The sequence below is a fragment of the Erpetoichthys calabaricus genome, chromosome 1, assembly GCF_900747795.2.
Source record: "Erpetoichthys calabaricus chromosome 1, fErpCal1.3, whole genome shotgun sequence".
In the NCBI taxonomy this organism is placed as follows: Eukaryota; Metazoa; Chordata; class Cladistia; order Polypteriformes; family Polypteridae; genus Erpetoichthys; species Erpetoichthys calabaricus.
In genome coordinates, this window is record NC_041394.2 from 55,638,781 (window position 1) to 55,661,356 (window position 22,576).

Below are 22,576 nucleotides of genomic sequence, written 5' to 3' on the forward strand. Positions count from 1 at the left end.
ACCTTTTCAAATTTCTAACCTTGATCATCAGTTACTGTTGTGATGCTGCTGCTCATAGTTGGAATCTCACACATTAGATAAAAATATTCTGAGTAGTGTGTGAGTTGTAAAACTGGATTAATCTATGTAGCAATAAAAATTTTATTGCAAAGTGAATTTGCCCAGGTGGAGCTGCCACAGTATGGCCTTTGTAATCGTAGCCACTGTACACCATTGGATATGTCTGAGAGCTTGTTTTCCTAAACTGATGCCATTGTAGTAGCAATTTTATTTTTCTTCTTTTAGTCTAGTATATTAGGTTTTTGAGATTTACAGAGCTAGGCTTAAAGTTATTTAATCAAAAGCATATTATAAAATATCTATTTGTATTGTTTATTAAGTATATTTTGAACTTTTCCTTACTTCTGATTTATGACAAAGGTTCTTTTGATATAGGTACCAGTAAGAACTAGACAGGTGGTACTCCTCGCTTGGGAGATTCTGACTACAGGAGATATACTGATCACTCAGTCAGCAATTTCAAGTAATTCCCAATATATTAAATTCAATTTATATTCTTTGTTTTCATATACTACTTTTTACTGAATATAGAACAGTGTCTCATGCAAAAATCCACAGCCACAATGCATCAACAACAAATTTCCAAACAACATTTACATAAATGGACACCAAATTGCATGAAAAACATTGTAAAACAGGGCAGTGCCAATTTTGATTAACAAAGAATTTGTGACAATATTATCCTGACAGGTTGTAATGGATTATTGTGAGCAATAAAAGGCTAGGAGCCATTTAGAATACAAAGGATCATAGTCAAAAAAGAAATGCAAAAATACTAAGAAGCAAAAGCAAGACGAACCAGAGGGTAAAACTTTACTAATCAAAATCGAGATGAAACCCAATGCAAGGGCATACTTAGAAAGTCACTAACTACATCAGCGGTTCTCAATCTGTGGGGCGCGCCCCCCAAGTAACAAAAAAGGGGGCACGAATGTTGCCATATGTGGCGTAATTTCGCTATTTGTAGGGTGTATTGGCAGCAAAAAATATATGAATAAATTTTATTAGGGTTTCAAAAAAACATTAGGGGGGGCGCGATTAAAACTGTTATGAAAACTCGGGTCGCAAATACTTAAAGGTTGAGAAACGCTGAACTACACAATTACACTGCACTACAATTTTTTTGAAAAGTCTTGCTCCCTGAAAAGTTTTTGCGGATTGTGACAGGTACCTACTAGGTATGCACAAATATAGTTTTGGTTTTACTGCATCATGTAGGAACTCTGAGAAATAGACATTTATATGTTTACTGACAATAACATATTTAATCACATTTATGTTTTGCATAAGCTATTAAATTCAACAGAATTAAAAGTGTTTTGCTCCTGATTTTCTTTTGTATTCAATGTCTGGTGCATCACGTTGCAGTGTCCAACAGTAGCAAGCATTGATGGATTCCAGTTGCCCTGGTATTGTTTCTCCATCGTAGCAATGTCCTGGTGAAACCTTTCACCGTGTTTGTCACTGACAGCACTGAGATTTGCGGGGAAAAAGTCCAAGTGTGAGTGGAGGAAATGAATCTTGAGTGACATGTTGCACTTCATTGTCTTGTATGCTTTGAGAAGTTTGTCTGCCAGCTGAATGTAGTTTGGGGATATGTAATTGCCCAAAAAATTGTCAACAACGTCTTTGAAGGCTTTCCAGGCAATTTTTTCTGGCCCAACTAACAGATCTTCAAACCGCTTGTCACTCATAACATGTCTGATTTGGGGGCCAACGAAAATGCCCTCTTTGATGTTGGCCTCAGTTATTCTTGGGAACATCTGTCTTAAATAACGAAAACCTTCACCTTTCTTGTTCAGTGCTTTCACGAAATTCTTCATGAGTCCCAATTTTATGTGAAGAGGAGGTAAAAATATCTTTGCCGGGTCGACAAGCGAGTCATGTGTCACATTTTTCTGTCCTGGAACTAACTTTTTATGGAGTGGCCAGTTCTGTCGAGAATAGTGTGACTCTTTGGAATGGCTGTCCCATTCACAGATGAAACAACAGTACTTTGTATAGCTGAGCTGCAGTCCTAGTAACAGAGCAACGACTTTAAGATCTCCACAGATATTCCAGTTGTACCTGCTATACTGGATGTGCTTCAGCAACAGTTCCATATTCTCATACATTTCTTTCATGTGTGCTGCACAGTCAACAGGTACTGAAGGATAAACGTTGCCATTGGCTAGCAGAACAGCTTTCATGCTTAACATTGACGAATCAATGAAGAGACACCACTCTTCCGGGTTGTGATCACAACCCAAGGCCGAGAACAATCCTTCAATGTCACAACAGAAACACAAACTGTCGACTTGTGCAAAATATTTGGTTATATTATGATATCGGCCTCAAAACACAGACATTTTCGTACCTGGTGACAGCAAACACCATTCCTGCAGTCTCGAACCCAGCAGCTCGGCTTTTGCTTTTGACAGACCCAAATCTCTGACCAAATCATTTAATTCAGACTGTGTTATCAGATGTAGATCGACCTGATGAGCACGGTTCAAAATCCGGGTCAATGTCACTGTCAGTACCCTGCATTGCAGTTTCTTCATCTGATTCGTCTAAGGTCCAATCCTCTGGTGGTTTCGAAATTGGAAGACTGTCGTCATGTGTCACGGGTCTCATTGCTGAAGACAGATTAGAATATTCAATTGACTTCTTGTTTTTGGCAGAGAAACCAGACACATTAATCAAACAGAAGTAACAGTCCATCACATGGTCTTTCTGTTCTTGCCATATCATCAGAACAGCAAACGGCATCGTCTTTCGAGTGCCTCTGAGCCAGGCTCTGAGACTGACAGCACATGTCGCACAGCAAATGTGTGGCGCCCATTCCTTCTCTTGATCACCAATTTTGCAGCCGAAATACAGATGATAACCTTTCTTCACAAGAGCAGTCATCCAACGTCTCTGAGGCGCAAAGTGTATATTCACCACAGATATAGCAGAATGTATCGCGGCTGTTGCGACATTGACGAGACATATTGCCCGACACCAAAACATCTATAGCATCAAGCTTACTTACTGTTATATTGCTACAGATACTATACTTTACTATACTGATACTATACATACACACTGACTATCTATATTAACCAAATGAGCAGGATCGGTGTATGCAAGCCACCCTTATAGCATGCTGAGACAGCGTCAAGCTCATTCAGACCTGCCCAGGATGTCAACTTCCACAGAACAGCTTCCAGCCTGGCCTGATTCCATGCCTGGACGTGCCCAGGCTGCACAAACCATTGTTGATAAGTCACTTACGGGAGTGAAAATGTTTGGATACAAACATAAGAAAAAATCACGACAAAACTCTGAAACGGTATGTGATGGGTAAATATTGATGTGATATTCATGATCAGCACCCAAAAATCTATAAGAAACAACCAACAGTGTTCAAGAAGCAAAAACTTTGTTGTGCAGTGTTATGAATAAGGGAGTTTTGTATGCACTAAAGTATAACTTGAAAGTATTAATGGTGGCATATTTAATAGCATCCTGACAACAATGTCGCATGGTCAACAATAGGAACATCATGTAAATAATTCAGTAGAAATTGTAAAACTGGAAAACAGGTATTAGAATATGATTATGCAGGTAAAAAAAACTTTTAAAAATACATGCATCAAAGTGTATGTCATTTACAAATATAAAGTCCTTTAATGATAGTTGAGATATGGCAAGTTGATGATGGAGGAAAGGAAAGCAAAAAATTCAGCCAGTAGCATAACTGGAGAAAATATATCCCTGCGGGTACATGGTCGCTCCTAACAGATAAAGTCAAAGACAAAGTCACAGTTCTGATCACTTAGGCCAACTAGCTGCCCATGCCCTTCTGGGAATTTTCCAATGTCATAAGTATATGTTGGACAGTGTAATAGTAAGATTAAATCATTTTATTGTTGAATACCAAGAGTCCTGACCTATGATGTTACTTCCCATAAGAAAGAGTAGTAGCTTGACAATGTAGTAGGGGCATTAATTGCCACAGCAGTTCACTGGAAAGAGACATAGCAATAGACAAGACAGTAATAGTCCATAGTAAATGCCAAGCTTTTATTTTTTTTGAAAATAACAATCAGTTGCAATTTAAGTAAATGATAAACATGTATCCATTTCTCCATGTGCAAGCTTTGCACTCTGTAAAGTTGTTGCATCTTGCATCATGCCTTAGCATATGAACTTATGTACAGTGAGCACTTTATAACCATATCCATCCACACCAATACATGGGTGTTCACTGAAGTGAATGTCAGCACAGAAAAATGTATGTGCATTAAGTCAACTTGGCTACTGCCAGCAATGAGCACAGCTTGCAACAGTCAGTCAGTAGTATTCACATCACAACAGTAAATTCTGAAAAAAGTGATTGTTTTTCCGATTTAACACCTTTACTAGTTTGGGTCCTTATCCCCTGTACTTGGTAATTCTTTAGAATCAGTTGATGCCTCTGTGATATATGACTCAATAATCAGCAAGCATTATGCATACTAGGGACCTGACTAGTAATTAGTAAATTGTTAGGCAAAATTCTGGGACCGATGTGTCATCCTTAACACAAGCACACCGATCATATCACAGATTTCGGTCCTTCTTTTTCTTCCACTTCATCATTTCCTATTTCTGTGTGGGGTTGATGTGCACGATCAGCCTTCTCCATACAACTTCGTCCTGCACCTCCTCCCCAGTCAGACCCTTTTCCTTCAAATTTTCTTTTACCTTATCCTTCCACCTCCGCTTTTGCCTCCCTCGCTTTATCTTCAGCTGTACTTCCCATTCCCATCACTCTTTTGCCGAAATATTCATTGTCTCTCCTCATCACATGTCCATACCGCTTCACCCTACTTTCCTGTACTTTCTTAGATATCTCACCTATTTCTGTTGTATCTCTAATTATCTGATTTCTTATTTTTCCCTTTTTTGTAACTCCATACATCCATCTTCTTCTCCTGCACTCCCTTTACTGACCATTTCTTAGCTCCAAACATCATTGCTGGTCTTACCACTGTCTTAAAAAACTTACCTTTAAACTTCACTTTAATTCATTGATCAGACAATACTCCTGATACCTTTTTTCAATTGCTCTTCATCTAATTTTCCATCTTGGGCTACCACTGATGGTAGATATTTAAATGTATCCACTTTTCTAAATCCAGGTAATCATTGAACTTCATATGTTGTGTATTCTTCATATTTATTTTCAATCCTCTATCTTCCAAAGCACTTCTCCATTCCTCCAACTTCCTCTCCAGATCCTCTTTTCTTGTGGTACACAGCACAATGTCATCAGCAAACTCAAACTCAGTTTTCTATAGTAGCTTTATTTCCTTGAAACTTTAGAAAACCAACATATGTGGTATGTGATAGTTTCAGGTCTACAATAAGTCTGTTTTTAAATCACTATTGTTCATACAATGCCAAGCAGTTGTCAGATGGTTTCTTATAAATCACTTGTTGTAAAATATAATTACTCAGCAACTTTGTTATTTTAGGCAAAACCATAATACAGCTGCTGATTTACAGTATGTCTCCAAATAAGTGTTTGCATCTTTTCCATGTGTCTATGTAGACGTTTCTCCAGTTTTTCTCCCCCAGCAATAACAAGTGCATGTTAAATTAATTGAAACCACAAAAATTGCTCAGTATATGGTTTATAGAGTTATTATTGTCACATGTACAGTTTGTGTAAGAATGACCTGTGATACACTGTCTCCCTATCTAGAGCTGGTTCCTCTCTCATACCCACTGTTGCCAGGACAGGCTCTAGTGCTGCATGACCATGACCAGAAAGAACTGAGTTTGATAATGAATGGATGACATTTATCTTGGAAGCTTTATACTTATTTATCCATCCATCCATCCATTTTCCAACCCGCTGAATCCGAACACAGGGTCATGGGGGTCTGCTGGAGCCAATCCCAGCCAACACAGGGCACAAGGCAGGAAACAATCCCGGGCAGGGTGCCAACCCACCGCAGGACACACACAAACACACCCACACACCAAGCACACACTAGGGCCATGTCTTTGGACTGTGGGAGGAAACCGGAGCACCCGAAGAAAACCCACGCAGACACGGGGAGAACATGCAAACTCCACGCAGGGAGGACCCGGGAAGCGAACCCGGGTCTCCTTACTGCGAGGCAGCAGCGCTACCCACTGTGCCACCGTGCCGCCCTAGATAGTATATTATTGATCCATATTTGATGTAATTTTATATTTGCTTGTCCTGGAGTGGGCCATGGTGGTAGAAAGCTGAGTGAAACAGGCCATTCTCCAGGCCCTCTTGGAAAATTTTCAGGCATTTCCAAACCTTCCAGACACTTTTTAGTAATGCTAAGGGAGATCCACACTATTGTGAAACCAAAAAACTTGTCTTGTTTCAAAGTAGTGAAACTAACCTAAGATTTTCCCACATTTACATTCTCTTTAACTCACAGAGTTTTGTAACTCAGTACAGGAACCTAATTTTGGATTTTCCCTGTCTAATGTTATTCTTTCAGGTATTAGTTACATTTTGTAACCAAATATGAGGATGAGCATTTTAAAGTCATTGGTAAATGTAGCGTTTCATCAAAGGATTTTGTTCCTTCTTAAACCCCACTCTCTGTTATGATGTATGCTTTACTTTCACTGCTGCTGTAACACATAAGTCAAATTCATATTCCAACTACTATCACTTATAAAAATGGATACCATCAACCCAGGGTCCAGTCCAGGGAGAACATCCCATCTATTAAGAAATTTATTAATTAAGTGTCCTGTAAAAACATAAGCACCATTGGCATTTTGGTGAATCATATCCCCAGTCTATACCGCATTGCAGTCACCTCAGAAACAGAAAGGGTCTCACAATTGCCAGATTCTCATGGCTCTGGCTCCTCTCAGCTTAAATGTAATCCTTCCATCATTTCATAAGCATTCAAGTTAAGGACCACATTTCTTCACCCTAGCTGAGAAGAGACTAGGCAGCATGCCACATACTGAACATCAATGTCAATACCAAACATCACTGTCCAGAAATGATGAACATAAACAAGGATGGGGATGTAAGCTTACCTGTAAATCAAAAGCTTTGTCTTCAGTCCTAGCTTGCACTTCACCATAACAATCTGCAGCCACATCCACAAAACTGTTGTCAATGCACCAATTCTTTGGTCTATCTGACAATCACCTCATCAATCACTAGTGAACACAGGTTCAAAGCACTTAAACTCCTATACCTGGAGCATTCCTTATCAGCAGAAAACAAGCCACTCTTTTTGGTCAAAGTATCATGACATTGATGATGCTAACTCTAATGCTGACTGCATCACATTAGCTGTAAACCTCTCCATTGGTCAATGGATATCACAGTTGGATACAGCCAAGGAGATATCGCCAGCAGCAGAGAGGCAACCCTTAGGTTTCAAGACTAGATATTCTCTAAACCATAGTTGTGCCATGATATCCTGTTTATGAAAATCACAACAAGAAGAGGACACACCCTTGGAGGAGTTAAATGAGCACAGTGAACAGATCTGAGTTAATGGCTAATATGTGAGGACAACTCTTACTATGTAAATACAGGGACTGAAAGGTATGGAGCAACAGTGTTGGAACTGCATACACCTGTACAACTTTCCACAAAGGTGTGAATCCCTCTACTGCATATTTATGACTTTATTACATATCAGTTACACTTCAGCCTCATACACAAAGTCCAGCTTCTTCCCTTTCAGCGAAGTGATGGGTCTATATAATATGGGCTAGTCTGTCTGGCTATAATTCATGTGAGAGGTACTGAATCATCCCTCAACCATTCACTTTTTGGCTGTTGAGTAAAAGTGATACCACCACACCTGTGAATCCTGGCATTTCTGTCCTGGGACAGTTTCTTGTAGACCATGACAGATTTCAATTTTGAATGTTTACCTATTTACCATTTTGGACTCATTGGCAAATTTCAATCTGTGTAAACCTAACCATTACTGCAAGGTTCCTATCAATTAACATAGAAGAATCCCTAAATCAAGGAAGCCTCTCCACCATGACTAGCCGAAAAGCTTAGGATGGCACGTTATTTTATTTTATTTTTAAACAAGTTTTTTTCTTGAAATATTACATTTTTAAAGTATTCAGTCATAACTCAGAAATAGTCATAACTCAGAATCAATCAAACTAAAAAGTAACAACGTAAAAAAAGCACCCTAAAAGTGGCGCGACTCGGTTCCAAAATAATTTAAATACTGGAACAGACACTGAACCATTTACACAGCTTTGATCTCACCCATTCTTTTCCGCTATTGGATGGAAACGGGTGAGAAATGCAACGGAGTAATGTTTCTGGCCGTCGCTGTTACACTGCAACACAGCGTTGAGCGGCTGTGACGTGGGACTGCTGATGACTGGTCTTAGTTGTACTGACTAGCTTTCTGTTCTGTTTGTAAACGACGTATTGCGTTTATTTTTTGTTTTTTTCGGTAATGCTGGTGATACTTCTTACTGCACAATTAAGTGCCAGATAACCACTTTCTTGGTTTCTAGAAGAACCCAGATTTTTGTCCCAGAAAGACCGGTAAGGCAGAGCAAAGGAGAAGAACCGCTAAATTAGGTGAGTACCGGGTGGAGACCGCAGGAATCTGAGACCGTTTTGTGTTAGGTTCGTCGCGGATATATAGTCTTGCCATTTCGGACGTAGCCTTCATAAGTAATTAAAGTACCTATTAGAATGCGATACATACTGTTTCAGCCAAACATAAAAGTCATAATGGAGATGCAGGATAGGGGTGTTGTTTTCAAGAGGATCACTCGGAGCTCTGTCTTATGACAGCATCAATATACGGGTTGTTCAACAAAAGTTTTGTTGTTTCGTCCAGATCGGTTTACATCATTTAACTTCCGAGGCACAGATTTAGATCTTGTGTCGAATAGTGGAGTAGGATTAGAATGGTGGGTGTAAATAACATACGGAGAAGTGCCAATAGAGAGAACCTTCAAGAAGGTGATGTTAAAATGTATGCAGTGCATTTTCATTGTCCGCATATACAGTACGTGCAGCAACCTCATGTGTCCTTCAACGGATTTTTCCGAAAACGAACAAGTGCCTTTTTAATATGCTATATTAGTCCCTGATAGTGGCAATTTACCAGATTGAAAAGGCTTTACGTGACGTTTTCTTTTCAAGTTTTGTGCAAATTAAAATGGAACCCTAGTAGCTTTAGTAACTTGGTATTGATATTCAATTTATTCTTGTATAGTGTCATTTCACCAAATACTCGCTCAATATTAATATCGTAAATTATGTAAAGAGGAATGCAAATTAACATAATAACATGATGAGGGTAACACTTTTGGCTTATTTTCGTATTACATGGAACCGTTTTTAAAATGTTGTGATTAATAAATCAACATATACAGGTACTGTATATTATTCACCTAATCATTTGTGATGTTTAATGCAGTAGATCATATTTCCCTCAAGAAGTGATAGAAGTACAACTGTGATTTCATTCTGTCAGAATTTTACATCTCTTTTGTAAGTACTGGGGAAGTGAGGTCAGAATTGCTATTATAATTTTATACATGTTAAATCTGCATTTGCTATTAAAAAAATCACACCCTGATCTTGAAACAGGACTATGAAACACAAAGGTGATATTATCAGCAGCAGTGCCATGCTGAAAAGGGCAACATTATATTTACAAATTTAATAAGGTTTTACAATATTATTTTTTTTGTTGAATTCACTCTCACAACTAGAACAACTGTGTTCCTGGATATTCTTAAAGCAAAATTAAGTATTTTTTGTATTAAACACTTTTCTTCATATTCATGTTACATAAATCAAAAAGAAAAGGGAATTTGAAAATTGTGAGGTAACCGCAGTGGATAAACTCTGATGCAGTATGACACTTTTGCAATGGCTTATGGGTAGTTTGAACACACATAACGCAGTGCTCTGCCGCTTGTCTAGTTGAAGCCAAGCTGAAATGAACATGGTTGCTCTGCTGTGGGATTGCACCATTCTTGAACTGTGCGCCGTAGTAAGATTTCTTTAGACAGAAGGGAGTGAAACCTGCTGAAATTCATAGAAGGATGTCTCAGTATGGGAGTGAAAACAGTACAACTCAATGAAAAGTTTAATAATGGGTAGAAAGGTTTAAAGCATTATGAAAATGTGTGACCGGTGAAGCTTCATCTGGTTGACCATCCACATAGTGCACAAAAGCCCACATTAGAGGTAAAGACTTTCATCAGTGAAGACTTTTCGGTTACGCTGTCCGATGTTGCAGCACATCTGGATATAAGCTATGGATCTCCTTATGCCATAGTACATGATAACTTGGCATACTGTTACGTACTGCCCTTGGCCCTGTAGCACTTGCTCATTTCCCACAGGAGTGAGGCTATGCTCCTGTGTGCCACCTGTGGGGTATTTCCTGGTACATTCCAATGCTCATTGGATTGATTACTGCATTAAGGTTTTGTCTAAAATTTTACAGCCAGATGCCATTCCTGACTCTAATCTCCTCTATTTATCCAGGCTTGGGACCGACACCAAGTTGAGCAGGTTTGCCCTCCTGGTGGCTAGATTATTATTAATTATTTATTAATCAGTAATTCTTGAAATGAAAACTGTGTCTGCCTTGAATATATATCTTTTGAAATATTTTTAATTATTGAACTGTCTGAAGCAGACAAAAAAAAAAATCAAAATAGGTGATATAAGGCTTGTGATATCATAGATGGCCTATATAGACTAAACTGAAAGGTTTTCATTTCTTTATCACATAACAGCTCTATTTCATTATCCTTTTTATTATTTATTAGCAGGAAGGATTAGAGCAAGTCTGAGGTGGTATAAAATGAAGCTGTACAGCCTCAGTGTTCACTACAAAGGAGCTTCTAAAGTCAACCTCCTCAAAGCTGCATATGATCTTTCTTCATTTAGCTTCTTTCAGCGGTCCAGGTTAGTATTTTTTTTTTGTTTTGTTTTGTTTTTGATTTAGCTTCTAATGACTTTACTTAGTTTAAAACAAATATTGTTAATTCATTTATCTAACACCTCAATTATTTATGTAGTTGTTTTTATATAAAGGATGGTCAGCAGGAAAGACAGTAATATAAATATTTTTTATTATATTGTAGCATATATCATACTTCAATTTTTAGTCATTTTATTTAACTGTTTTGCTGGTTACAATATTTAGAATTGAAACTTTCTTTGAAAAGTAACATTGAAAATGAGAAATCTTTAATTACGTTTGACAGTGGACTATGCAGTTCAAGATCAGAAGAGTCATTCATTTATGCTATTAATTGGTAATATATTAAAATAAAAATTGAGTTTAGAATTTTCCATTATTTGTAGAAGGAAAATTTTTGAAAAAACATGTATACAAAGGAGCATAATGGCATGTTTATAAAAAAAAAAAAAAAAAAAAATCATAATTCCTTCATTTCATTTCTGTTTCTAATGGTGTTATAAGAAAAGGAAACCTTGATGATATCTTCTGATGTTTAGAGACAGGTGGAGGAGAGGTTTGTTAATTTGCATGTAAAAAAAGAGTTCTGTAAATATACTCTATGGAATGTCACTCTTCCTAGTCAAAAGCAGCAATCCCAAGATTCACCTAGATTCAGTGTATTTTTCCACCTGATACAATGTTCATGTGTGGATTTGAGGTGGGATCAGTGGTTTAATGAACAGTAGGTCATGTTGCCAGGCAAGCATTCATTGGAATCTTTTGAGCAGTGAAGGAATGATGGTGAAAGTAATTGAGAAAAAATGGTGGAAGTTTAAGCTATTGAAAGTGTACTAAAAACAGGTTTCTATGGGACTAGTTGAACAGAAACCAAAACAAAATGACAGCAGATGAATGTTGGGGGAAAAAAGCTGACATCCTTGGCAAAATACTGTTGCAAGTTTTGTTGAAATCTAATCAAGTATGTCTCAAAGATTTAGGCTTGAGGATCACATTCTTTGCAAAAAACAAATACAATTAGGAAAATAAAACTTGGTGTATGAATGACATTTTTTATCCAAAGCTTTTTCCCAGGGACCAATTTTAAGACCATCCAGTTCTGTGAGCATGAAAAATCAAAATGTAAAAAAACTGAATTGTGTGATTGACCCGAATTAGTATGATGATTGTCTCTTCTAGAATCATTTTAATAATTCATGTTTTATATTTGGCATGTAAGCATTGGATACTTCAGTGCTTACAGATACTCATCCTAGTGGAATTTAAGGTTTAACTAGCATGCCTAGCCAACATTTAGCATAATGGTACTAACTTAACAATGTGCATAGCTAGCTAACTATTTATATTCTATTAACAATATTCATTTATGAAAATTACCCAGCAAATGCTGTGTGTGTTTAGCCAAAGCCTTATAGTTGACATAAGTGATTTTAGGAGCAACTATTAAATAAAGCAGGGCATATAGAGCATAGTATTTAAGACTTTGTCACCAACAAACTGTACAATACTTTTTGTATTATTATTTCTTTATAGTGGAACACGACTTCTCATTCACTCTACACCACAACAAATAGACAATAAGCAATGGCCAGAAAACCATCTACGTAAATATAGTATACTTTTATAGTGAAGACCTTAAAGAATATGATGGGAGGATACAATTGTCATTACTTCAGATGAGGCAGTAAGCACTTACTTAAGAGAGGCAATTTAGCATTGGTGTGCTTCTGTGATGAATATTACCAAGTCTCTGTAGAGCAGCTAGCTTTCCTTAATGTCACAACAATTGACAATTGGTCTTTTTCAATAAAGTCAACTAGAAGATGCATTTTAGTAAAACCCAGCTGAAGATCATGGCACTTAATGCAGAGAAAAAAGCTAGAAAAGTTCATATTGGGAAGCTCCATATACAAGTTAATCAAAGTAGTAAAATAATCGGTTTCTGTGTTATTTTGGAAAAGGAACAAAGTGAAGGCATTGTTTATTTTTAGTGTTGAAGGTAATCACTGTAAATTTAAGAAAAAAAAAACAAACAAATTTACAGAAAGTAAGACTAAAAAGACAGTGAAAATAAATATTGAACAGGCTGAAGCAAAACAAATTCTTTTAAGAGTCCTGCAGGTTGGTTAAATACTAATGTGTAATTAAATTTGATTTTAAAGAGTATTAGTCACTATTGATTTATACTGTAGATTTATGTTTTTGCAACCAATAACAGGGATTTGTACTGACAATCCAATCCATACAGTTCATTTTTATACTTAAAAACTACATTGTAAACACCCCTGCTATCACGTAACATTCAGCTTTTTTCTCTCTGACCACTTTCCTCACAGCCCTTGACATACTGCACTATATGATTTGTGGTTGTTCAATCATGTTTTTTTTTTGTTTTTTTTTTATACACGTTAGAGCATGTTATACTTAGTTTACAATTTATTCATAGAGTTATTGCCATACATTGATTATTCACAATAGGTTTGAATTGAAAAATTCCCATAATAACATTTTGTCCAGCAATCCTCCTCTGTCCTGAAATCTTAATTGTGTGACCATATTATTTGAGGCACTTGTGTAATTGCTGGCTGGTAAATAGTGGTAACCAACACCTTTTTGTTTTTCAGTGTGCAGGAGTTCATGACTTTCACCAGTAGCCTTATTGTGGAGCGCTCCCAAAAAGGAAGTAGAGCTTCAGTGAAAGAACAAGGTAAAACAAAAACATAAAGTTACACATATGTTTCTGGAACTAACTCCTTCCAAACTTAGTACACTGTTTGATATTTTTGTATTTTTATCAATGTCATTTTAATATCTAATTTGGTTTCTTTGCTGAAATGTGAATTTCTTAAGGGCAGCAATATTACTAAATTTAATTTGTGAAAAGGAGTGCCCTCTATGTGGACTTTTTACAGTGTGTGAACCCTGAGTTTTGTGTGGGCTTTCTTAGAAAGCTCTCCAATTCCTGCTGTTCCTCCCTTTCCAAGTCCACAGAAATGTTTTTAAGATTATCTGGCAAATCTAAATACACCTGTTGTGAATGAGTGTGTAGACTCTGTCTTGTTTATTTCACATTTCACCAATATAGTTATGTTTTGTTTTTTTTTGTTTTTTTTGTCTCCTTCTCTAGAGTATCTGTGTCATGTTTATGTACGCAATGACTCTTTGAGTGGCGTTGTAATAGCTGACAGTGAGTATCCATCCAGGGTCTGCTTCACACTACTTGATAAGGTAAACCATACAGGAATCAATACCTGTATCATATTTATTTATTGCAAAATAAAAAGCATGCAATTTAATTGAGGGTCCCTTGTAAATATTTTATTGGGTGTGGTGTGTTGACAAGCAGCAGTACCAATGCCATGACATAAGCAATTCTAATTTCTCAAAAAGCAGCAACACCTTGATTTTGAGTGTTTTCATTAGTGCTGATAGTATTTAGTTTTTTTTTTTTTTTGTTTTTTTTTTCAGATAGGGTTAATGATTGCAAGCTGGAACTATTTTAGATTAGGTTAGGAATTTGAAAATGAATTGTACCTTATTTACAGTATGAAGTCATTTGCGTCAGTCTGGGTGCAGAAGTTTTATCACCATCTTTAAAAATATGTACCCTTTCATTGTTTTACACACTAAAAATAAATTTGGCTTGTTCAATTTTATTTACCTTTACCTTTTATTTGGCTCCAAGGTTATTATAGTTAACGAAAACTAAAATCAAAACTGAAACTATTATTAAAAAAATATTTTCGTAAACTGAAATAAAATACAGTGATCCCTCGCTATATCGCGCTTTGCCTTTCGCGGCTTCACTCTATCGTGGATTTTATATGTAAGCATATTTAAATATATATCACAAATTTTTTGCTGGTTTCTGAGGACAATGGGTCTTTTAATTTCTGGTACATGCTTCCTCAGTTGGTTTGCCCAGTTGATTTCATACAAGGGACGCTATTGGCAGATGGCTGAGAAGCTACCCAACTTACTTTTCTCTCTCTCTCTCTCTCTCTTGCGCTGACTTTCTCTGATCCTGACGTAGGGGGATTGAGCAGGGGGGCTGTTCGCACACCTAGACGATACGGACGCTTGTCTAAAAATGCTGAAAGATTATCTTCACGTTGCTACCTTCTGTGCAGCTGCTTCATGAAACGACATGCTGCACGGTGCTTCACATATTTAAAAGCTCGAAGGGCATGTATTGATTTTTGACTGTTTGTTTTTCTCTGTCTCTCTCTCTCTCTCTCTCTCTCTCTCTCTCTCTCTCTCTCTCTCTCTCCCTCCCTGCTCCTGACGGAGGGGGTGTGAGCTGCCGCCTTCAACAGCTTTGTGCCGCGGTGCTTCGCATACTTAAAAGCCAAACAGCCCTATTGATCTGTTTGCTTTTCTCTCTCTTTCTGACAGTCTGTGCTCCTGATGCGCACTCCTTTGAAGAGGAAGATATGTTTGCATTCTTTTAATTGTGAGACAGAACTGTCATCTCTGTCTTGTCATGGAGCACAGTTTAAACTTTTGAAAAAGAGACAAATGTTTGTTTGCAGTGTTTGAATAACGTTCCTGTCTCTCTACAACCTCCTGTGTTTCTGCGCAAATCTGTGACCCAAGCATGACAATATAAAAATAACCATATAAACATATGGTTTCTACTTCGCGGATTTTCTTATTTCGCGGGTGGCTCTGGAACGCAAACCCCGCGATGGAGGAGGGATTACTGTAATTAACAAAACCAAAATGAAAAACTAAAACTAAACGAAACTATTAAAGTAGCTGCAAAGACTAACTGAAATAAAATAATAATTTACTAAAATAATTTTAGTTTTCGTTTTTGAATTAATATTCTTGCTGTTAGTTTTTAACCCTTATAACTTTTAACTCTAAAACTGAAAGTCATCCACCACGAGCCGCCCGCATATATTCATCCAGTGATCCTGTAGTTAGGATATAGCGGGTTAGATAATGGATGGATGGATGAACGGCGGCTGGTGAAGGAGGGCGGCTGTTCACACAGCATTTGCGGTGACAGAGCAAGCTGAATATGCAGGTAAAGCATGTGGAATAGAAAGCGATTTACATGATGCCTTTCTTTGCACTTGAATATCAAGAAGTAATTCAAACGCCTGAAACTGGAATGTGGTGGTCAACAAAATCTTTTACCATATGGACAGAAAAATCACGAGTGAGTAATGTTTCAGTTTATTTCTCAGGTGCCTGCTTTTTGTTGACAGTAATTCACCTGCCACTTCACATACGAAGTATAGAGAAAGTATAGTAATCATCATTCGACCTTGAGATTTTGATGAATTTTAACGTTTTAGACCTTCCCGAGTCTGAACATACAGTTTTTTTGGAATTGTGTGTGTGTGTGTGTATAAACACAATGACTCAAAAACGCAACTAGATAGATTGAAATTTGGCATGTGGTTGTTACCCTAGAATTGTAGATCTGTATTAACTTTTGGGCCAAATCCATCAACCGGAAGTAGTACTTTACCTGAACACATACTCGGATTTTTTTTTTTAATCAGCTTTACTTTTATAATAATTGTTTACATAATGTATATATTGTTCTTAATCTTTGATGCTGTCTCTGTCGTTTTGTGCTCTTGCTGTGCTCATTATAGGTTTACTGTCGTTTATGTTGGGCTATTCAAGACTCACCACCCCTAACCTTAACACTACGTGCTTGTTTTTCTTTGTTTCCCTCAATACAGCTACAGTGGAGCAAAAAAGTATTTAGTCAGCCACCAATTGTGCAAGTTCTCCCACTTAAAAAGATGAGAGAGGCCTGTAATTTTCATCATAGGTATACCTCAACTATGAGAGACAAAATGAGAAAAAAAATCCAGAAAATCATTGTCTGATTTTTGAAGAATTTATTTGCAAATTATGGTGGAAAAAAAGTATTTGGTCACCTACAAACAAACAAGATTTCTGGCTCTCACAGACCTGTAACTTCTTCTGTAAGAGGCTCCTCTGTCCTCCACTCATTACCTGTATTAATGGCATCTGTTTGAACTTGTTATCAATACAAAAGACACCTGTCCACAACCTCAAACAGTCACACTCCAAACTCCACTATGGCCAAGACCAAAGAGCTGTCAAAGGACACCAGAAACAAAATTGTAGACCTGCACCAGGCTGGGAAGACTGAATCTGCAATAGGTAAGCAGCTTGGTGTGAAGAAATCAACTGTGGGAACAATTATTAGAAAATGGAAGACATACAAGACCACTGATAATCTCCCTCGATCTGGGGCTCCATGCAAGATCTCACCCCGTGGGGTCAAAATGATCACAAGAACCGTGAGAAAAATCCCAGAACCACACGGGGGGACCTAGTGAATGACCTGCAGAGAGCTGGGACCAAAGTAACAAAGGCTACCATCAGTAACACACTACGCCGCCAGGGACTCAAATCCTGCAGTGCCAGACGTGTCCCCCTGCTTAAGCCAGTACATGTGCAGGCCCGTCTGAAGTTTCCTAGAGAGCATTTGGATGATCCGGAAGAGGAATGAAACCAAAATAGAACTTGTTGATAAAAACTCTACTCGTCGTGTTTGGAGGAGAAAGAATGCTGAGTTGCATCCAAAGAACACCATACCTACTGTAAAGCATGGGGGTGGAAACATCATGCTTTGGGGCTCTTTTTCTGCAAAGGGACCAGGACGACTGATCCGTGTAAAGGAAAGAATGAATGGGGCCATGTAGCGTCAGATTTTGAGTGAAAACCTCCTTCCATCAGCAAGGGCATTGAAGATGAAACGTGGCTGGGTCTTTCAGCATGACAATGATCCCAAACACACCGCCCGAGTAACGAAGGAGTGGCTTCGTAAGAAGCATTTCAAGGTCCTGGAGTGGCCTAGCCAGTCTCCAGATCTCAACCCCATAGAAAATCTTTGGAGGGAGTTGAAAGTCCATGTTGCCCAGCGACAGGCCCCAAAACATCACTGCTCTAGAGGAGATCTGCATGGAGGATTGGGCCAAAATACCAGCAACAGTGTGTGAAAACCTTGTGAAGACTTACAGAAAACATTTGACCTGTCATTGCCAACAAAGGGTATATAACAAAGTATTGAGATGAACTTTTGTTATTGACCAAATACTTTTTTTCCACCATAATTTGCAAATAAATTCTTCAAAAATCAGACAATGTGATTTTCTGGATTTTTTTTTTCTCATTTTGTCTCTCATAGTTGAAGTATACCTATGATGAAAATTACAGGCCTCTCTCATCTTTTTAAGTCGGAGAACTTGCACAATTGGTGGCTGACTAAATACTTTTTTGCCCCACTGTAGGTGGGGTCTGCACACTGATTCAAGCCTAAGACCTCTGTTCTTCCTTAGCCCAAATGATTTTCATGGTCACATCTGTCAGAACACAGTAGATTCTGTTTTCTAATTTTTTTTTTTATTTGTTGTTTATTAATTTTTATTGTAATCATTCCATACAAATAGATCAATTTATAACCAAACAAAATTGAAGATAAATCAAACCCCACCCCTGAGAAGGAGAGCTTAGCCAAAGGAGAATTGCTTAGGGCTTTTTATTAAGGCAACAATAAATAAAAGAAAGGGAGAAATAAATATATAGGTAAATAAGAGATGGAGAAGGGAATTAAATGCGGTAATAGTTATTTTTCTTATTCTAAAATAATATTGATTAGATCTTGCCAGGTTTTGAAAAAAATTTGTACAGATCCTCTAACTGAGAATTTGATTTTTTCCAATTTCAAATAATATAAAACATCGGTTTCCCACTGACTTATCAGAGGAGAATTAGGATTCTTCCAATTTAACAAAATAAGTCTGCTTGCCAAGAGTGTAGTGAATGCAGTCACCGTTTGCTTGTCCTTTTCCACTTCAAGTCCGTCCGGAAGAACACCGAACACAGCTGTTAGTGGGTTAGGAGGGATTGTGACCCCAAGGCTGTCTGAAAGGCACTTAAAAATTTTGGTCCAAAATGATGTTAATTTGGTGCAGGCCCAGAACATGTGAGGCAGGAGCTTGGTTGCAGCGTTCGCAGGTTGGATCTTGCCCTGGAAACATTTTGGACAGTTTTAAGCGAGACAGATGAGCTCGATACATAATTTTTAGATGAATAATTCTATGCTTTGCGCATATGGAGCTCGAGTGAATTCTCTGCTTTGCTACCTTCCACTCCTTTTCTGATATATTGATTTAAGAGATCTTCTTCCCAATGTTGTCTTGGATCTTTGAAAGGTAGGGACTCTAATAGGATTTTATATAAAGCGGAAATGGTGTTTAATTCCTCGAAATTGAGCAGTATTTTTTCCAGCATTGTGGAGGGTGCGAGGTGGGGGAAATCGGGCAATTTCTGTTTAACAAAATTTCTAATTTGAAGATAGTGAAAGAAATGTGTAGCTGGGAGGTTGAATTTTGAACGTAATTGTTCAAAAGATGCAAATATGTTGTCTATATAAAGATCTCAGCATTTTAATCCCAAAACTTTTCCAGGTATTAAAAACTGGATATGTTTGCGAGGGTTGAAAGAGGTGGTTCTCTTGCAGAGGTGCCACAGATAAAAGATTTTCCATCTTAAAATGCTTTCTAAGTTGGTTCCATATTCTGAGTGAGTAAAGCACAATTGGGTTATTAGTATATTTGGCGATAACTTGTTCTGGTTTCTAATTTTTGATATCTTTCCAGGCCTGCAGGTGGCAAAATTCTGTCTATAAAATGTTTGTGCCTGAGATCCATATTACTAACCGAGAATGCTAAACCGGATGATGGACGCAGGCACATCCGGCAATGGGCCGTAGCTGCAAAAAGACGTACTGCGCAGGCGCAAAAAGAGTCCGCGAGAGTCGGCTGAGGAGCCGAGAAAGGCGGACAAAAGAGGGCGAGAGAGGCGGACAAGACCACAGAAAAAAGGAGTGAGCACAGGAAAAATGGAGAAATGAGGCGCAAAGAGCAACGAAAAAAGGAAAAGGCACATAAAAAAGTATTCAAACGCAAGCGAAGCACGAAACACATTGCACACGAAACTAGACCCAAAAAAAAAGAGGCTCGCGCACAACAGCAAGGCACCCCCCCCCCCCCCCCCTACAGGCACCGGACGGGACACACACCAAGAGGGGGATTCAACAAGCCCATGGAACACAAAAAAAAGAACACAAAACCACCCCACAGACCCTACAAGCAAGGGATGGGACACACACAAAGAGGGGGATTCAAACAAGACACAGGAACACAAAAAGAAAGAAGACGCTCGCGCAACAACAATCCTCACCCCCCCCCCCCCCCCCCACACACACACATCCATAAGAAGTGACACCCAAAGCCACATATTCTAAAGTGAACGTCATCACCTTCACACTAGACAGCATAGGTGTCAGCATAGGTGGATCTCCTTACAATAAAGCACTATTAACCGTTCAACTGCAGAAAAGGAAACATATTAACAGTGACTGCGATCGTCCTTATTACTTATCCATATTTCGCATGCTGAGAAAGAAACAAGTCATGAATACACGGTCACGGGTACAAAACGAAAAGGAAATGATAACAGGAACAAACACACGAACACGAAAGAAACAACAAAATAGACGGCTATGCAGCATAGGTGGATCTCATTACAATAAGGCACTATTAACCATTCAACCGCAGAAAAGGCTCCATATTAACAGTAAGTGCAATACTCCTTATTACTTATCCATATTTCGAAAAGAAAAAATGTCTCGACTCCAAAAACGCAAAGCTCAACTAAAGCTTCTAACTAACGATGTACCTAAAAGTAAAAACTTTATGAACTGCATTAGATCCTACAATAGTTCATTTGCTTTTGCATATACCGGAGTAAATATCAGGCCACCAAAAGGCAATGGACCATACTGCTTTCGCATATGTGCACAAATACTGCATCGCATTGGAACAGTGCACCCTGAAACAAATCAACAACGCAAATATGCACAAATCTACATCCTAGATCCACATTACGCAATCTATCAATCAAAGTGCTGCATCGCAACAGGCACGGATTCAAAACGAAACACCTCCCGTCTCAGACATACGTTAATGGCAGCGAAGGCTACAACGGGCTTCTCACACAGCACAGGCAAATCGATTACAGCTCCAAAACAACACGTCCCAAATACTACACATGCAACAACGCGCCTCTCAAACGGCACAAGGAAAACATACACCAGGAAAATTCATTCGGATTAATGAATGTCATTTGCAATCATTGTCATTCAGTTCACTTCCCTGAAGAAACAACTGGCAATACAAGTTATACATTTACACGTTGTTGTCAAAAGGGTCAAATTAGACTGCCTTCTTTACATTCATATACTGAATATCTACAGAAGCTTATAACTGACGATGTACCTGAAAGTTAAATCTTTATCAACTGCATTAGATCCTACAAATCGGTATCCACTATGAACATTAACGGTGGCACTGCACGTGACATCCGTCTTGAAAAAATGTTGTTTATTGATGAATGTTCAATGACATGAAGTCACTTACTCAACACCATTCATAAACTTCTACAAACGTTTATGAATAATAATATTCGATTTGGAGGAAAGGTACTTTTATGAGGAGGAGATTTTAGACAGTGATTAGCTATTCTTCCAGATGCCATGCAATCAGCTATTGTTCAGTGCACCTTAAAATACGCAGACAATTGGCATTACTTTCAAAAGATACAGTTAGTAAAAAAGATACGATGTCCAGAACCAGATCATAACAATTGCTTATTACAACTGAGAGATGGTACACTCACCAATACAGATGGACTTCAGCCACATATTATTACAATTCCTCAAGCCTTTATCTGCGACGACTTAGTTACAGAGACATTTGGAACAGCAATCTCATTAGACCAAATGCCCCTTTTAACACAACGCACTATATTATGTCCAAAAAATATTAATGTGGAAAACATTAATACCCAAGTCATTCCATTACTTCCTGGAGAGACACAACTTTTTCTAAGCTCTGACAAACTTGACTCTGATCACAACAATAACCATCTTAAATGACCTTACAAGTTCTGAGCTGGAATTACCTTTTACACTTAAACGGCGTGTACAAAGACATTTTCAAATAAACCTTTACACTGTGCCACACACTTTATTGTTTGATTTCTATTTGCATCATCTACACCGTCACACTATTCTATATCTCATTCATACATCACACTCTTTGTCATTCCCAACACCAGGGGTTGGCGAGCGAAGCGAGCAGGGGGCGGAGCCCCCTAGTGGAATCAGAGATGAATATGGCTGTTAGAAAATAACAAGGCCCTGTATTTGAGATTTTTGAATGCATTGTTGAAGGCATTCATTATAAGTACTTTATTGTTGGAGCAGAATATGTTGTGTGCTGTAAACATTTAGAGTAAAAAACCCTCACATCTCAAAATTCACCTAAATTTCATCACAAATTGGCTCATTCTGGGCAATAAAATGAAAAGAAAAAAAAGCCAACAGTCAGCGCAGATTTGTTCAGCACAAATGACATAGAAAATATTTTAAAAATCATAATTGTGTAAAATTGTTCATATTCAGTATCTGGTTTTGTTTATGCTTGTTTTTATCG

At 38.0% G+C, this 22,576-nt stretch overlaps 1 protein-coding gene across 3 annotated transcripts in view; it reads left to right on the plus strand.

The window, feature by feature from the left end:
* The first annotated feature begins 8,395 nt into the window (after window positions 1-8,395).
* ykt6 (YKT6 v-SNARE homolog (S. cerevisiae)) overlaps window positions 8,396-22,576 on the plus strand; it is a 33,696-nt gene continuing 19,515 nt past the window's right edge. Inside the window, exons 1-4 of one of the 3 annotated variants that reach the window (XM_051931860.1) lie at window positions 8,396-8,658; window positions 10,882-11,005; window positions 13,646-13,728; window positions 14,149-14,249. In XM_051931860.1, the coding sequence (XP_051787820.1) occupies window positions 10,902-11,005; window positions 13,646-13,728; window positions 14,149-14,249 (288 nt within the window). In that variant the 5' untranslated portion in view covers window positions 8,396-8,658; window positions 10,882-10,901. Of the gene's footprint in view, window positions 8,659-10,866; window positions 11,006-13,645; window positions 13,729-14,148; window positions 14,250-22,576 lie in introns of all 3 variants that reach the window. The other 2 variants (XM_051931855.1, XM_028799934.2) reach the window with 2 other exon arrangements.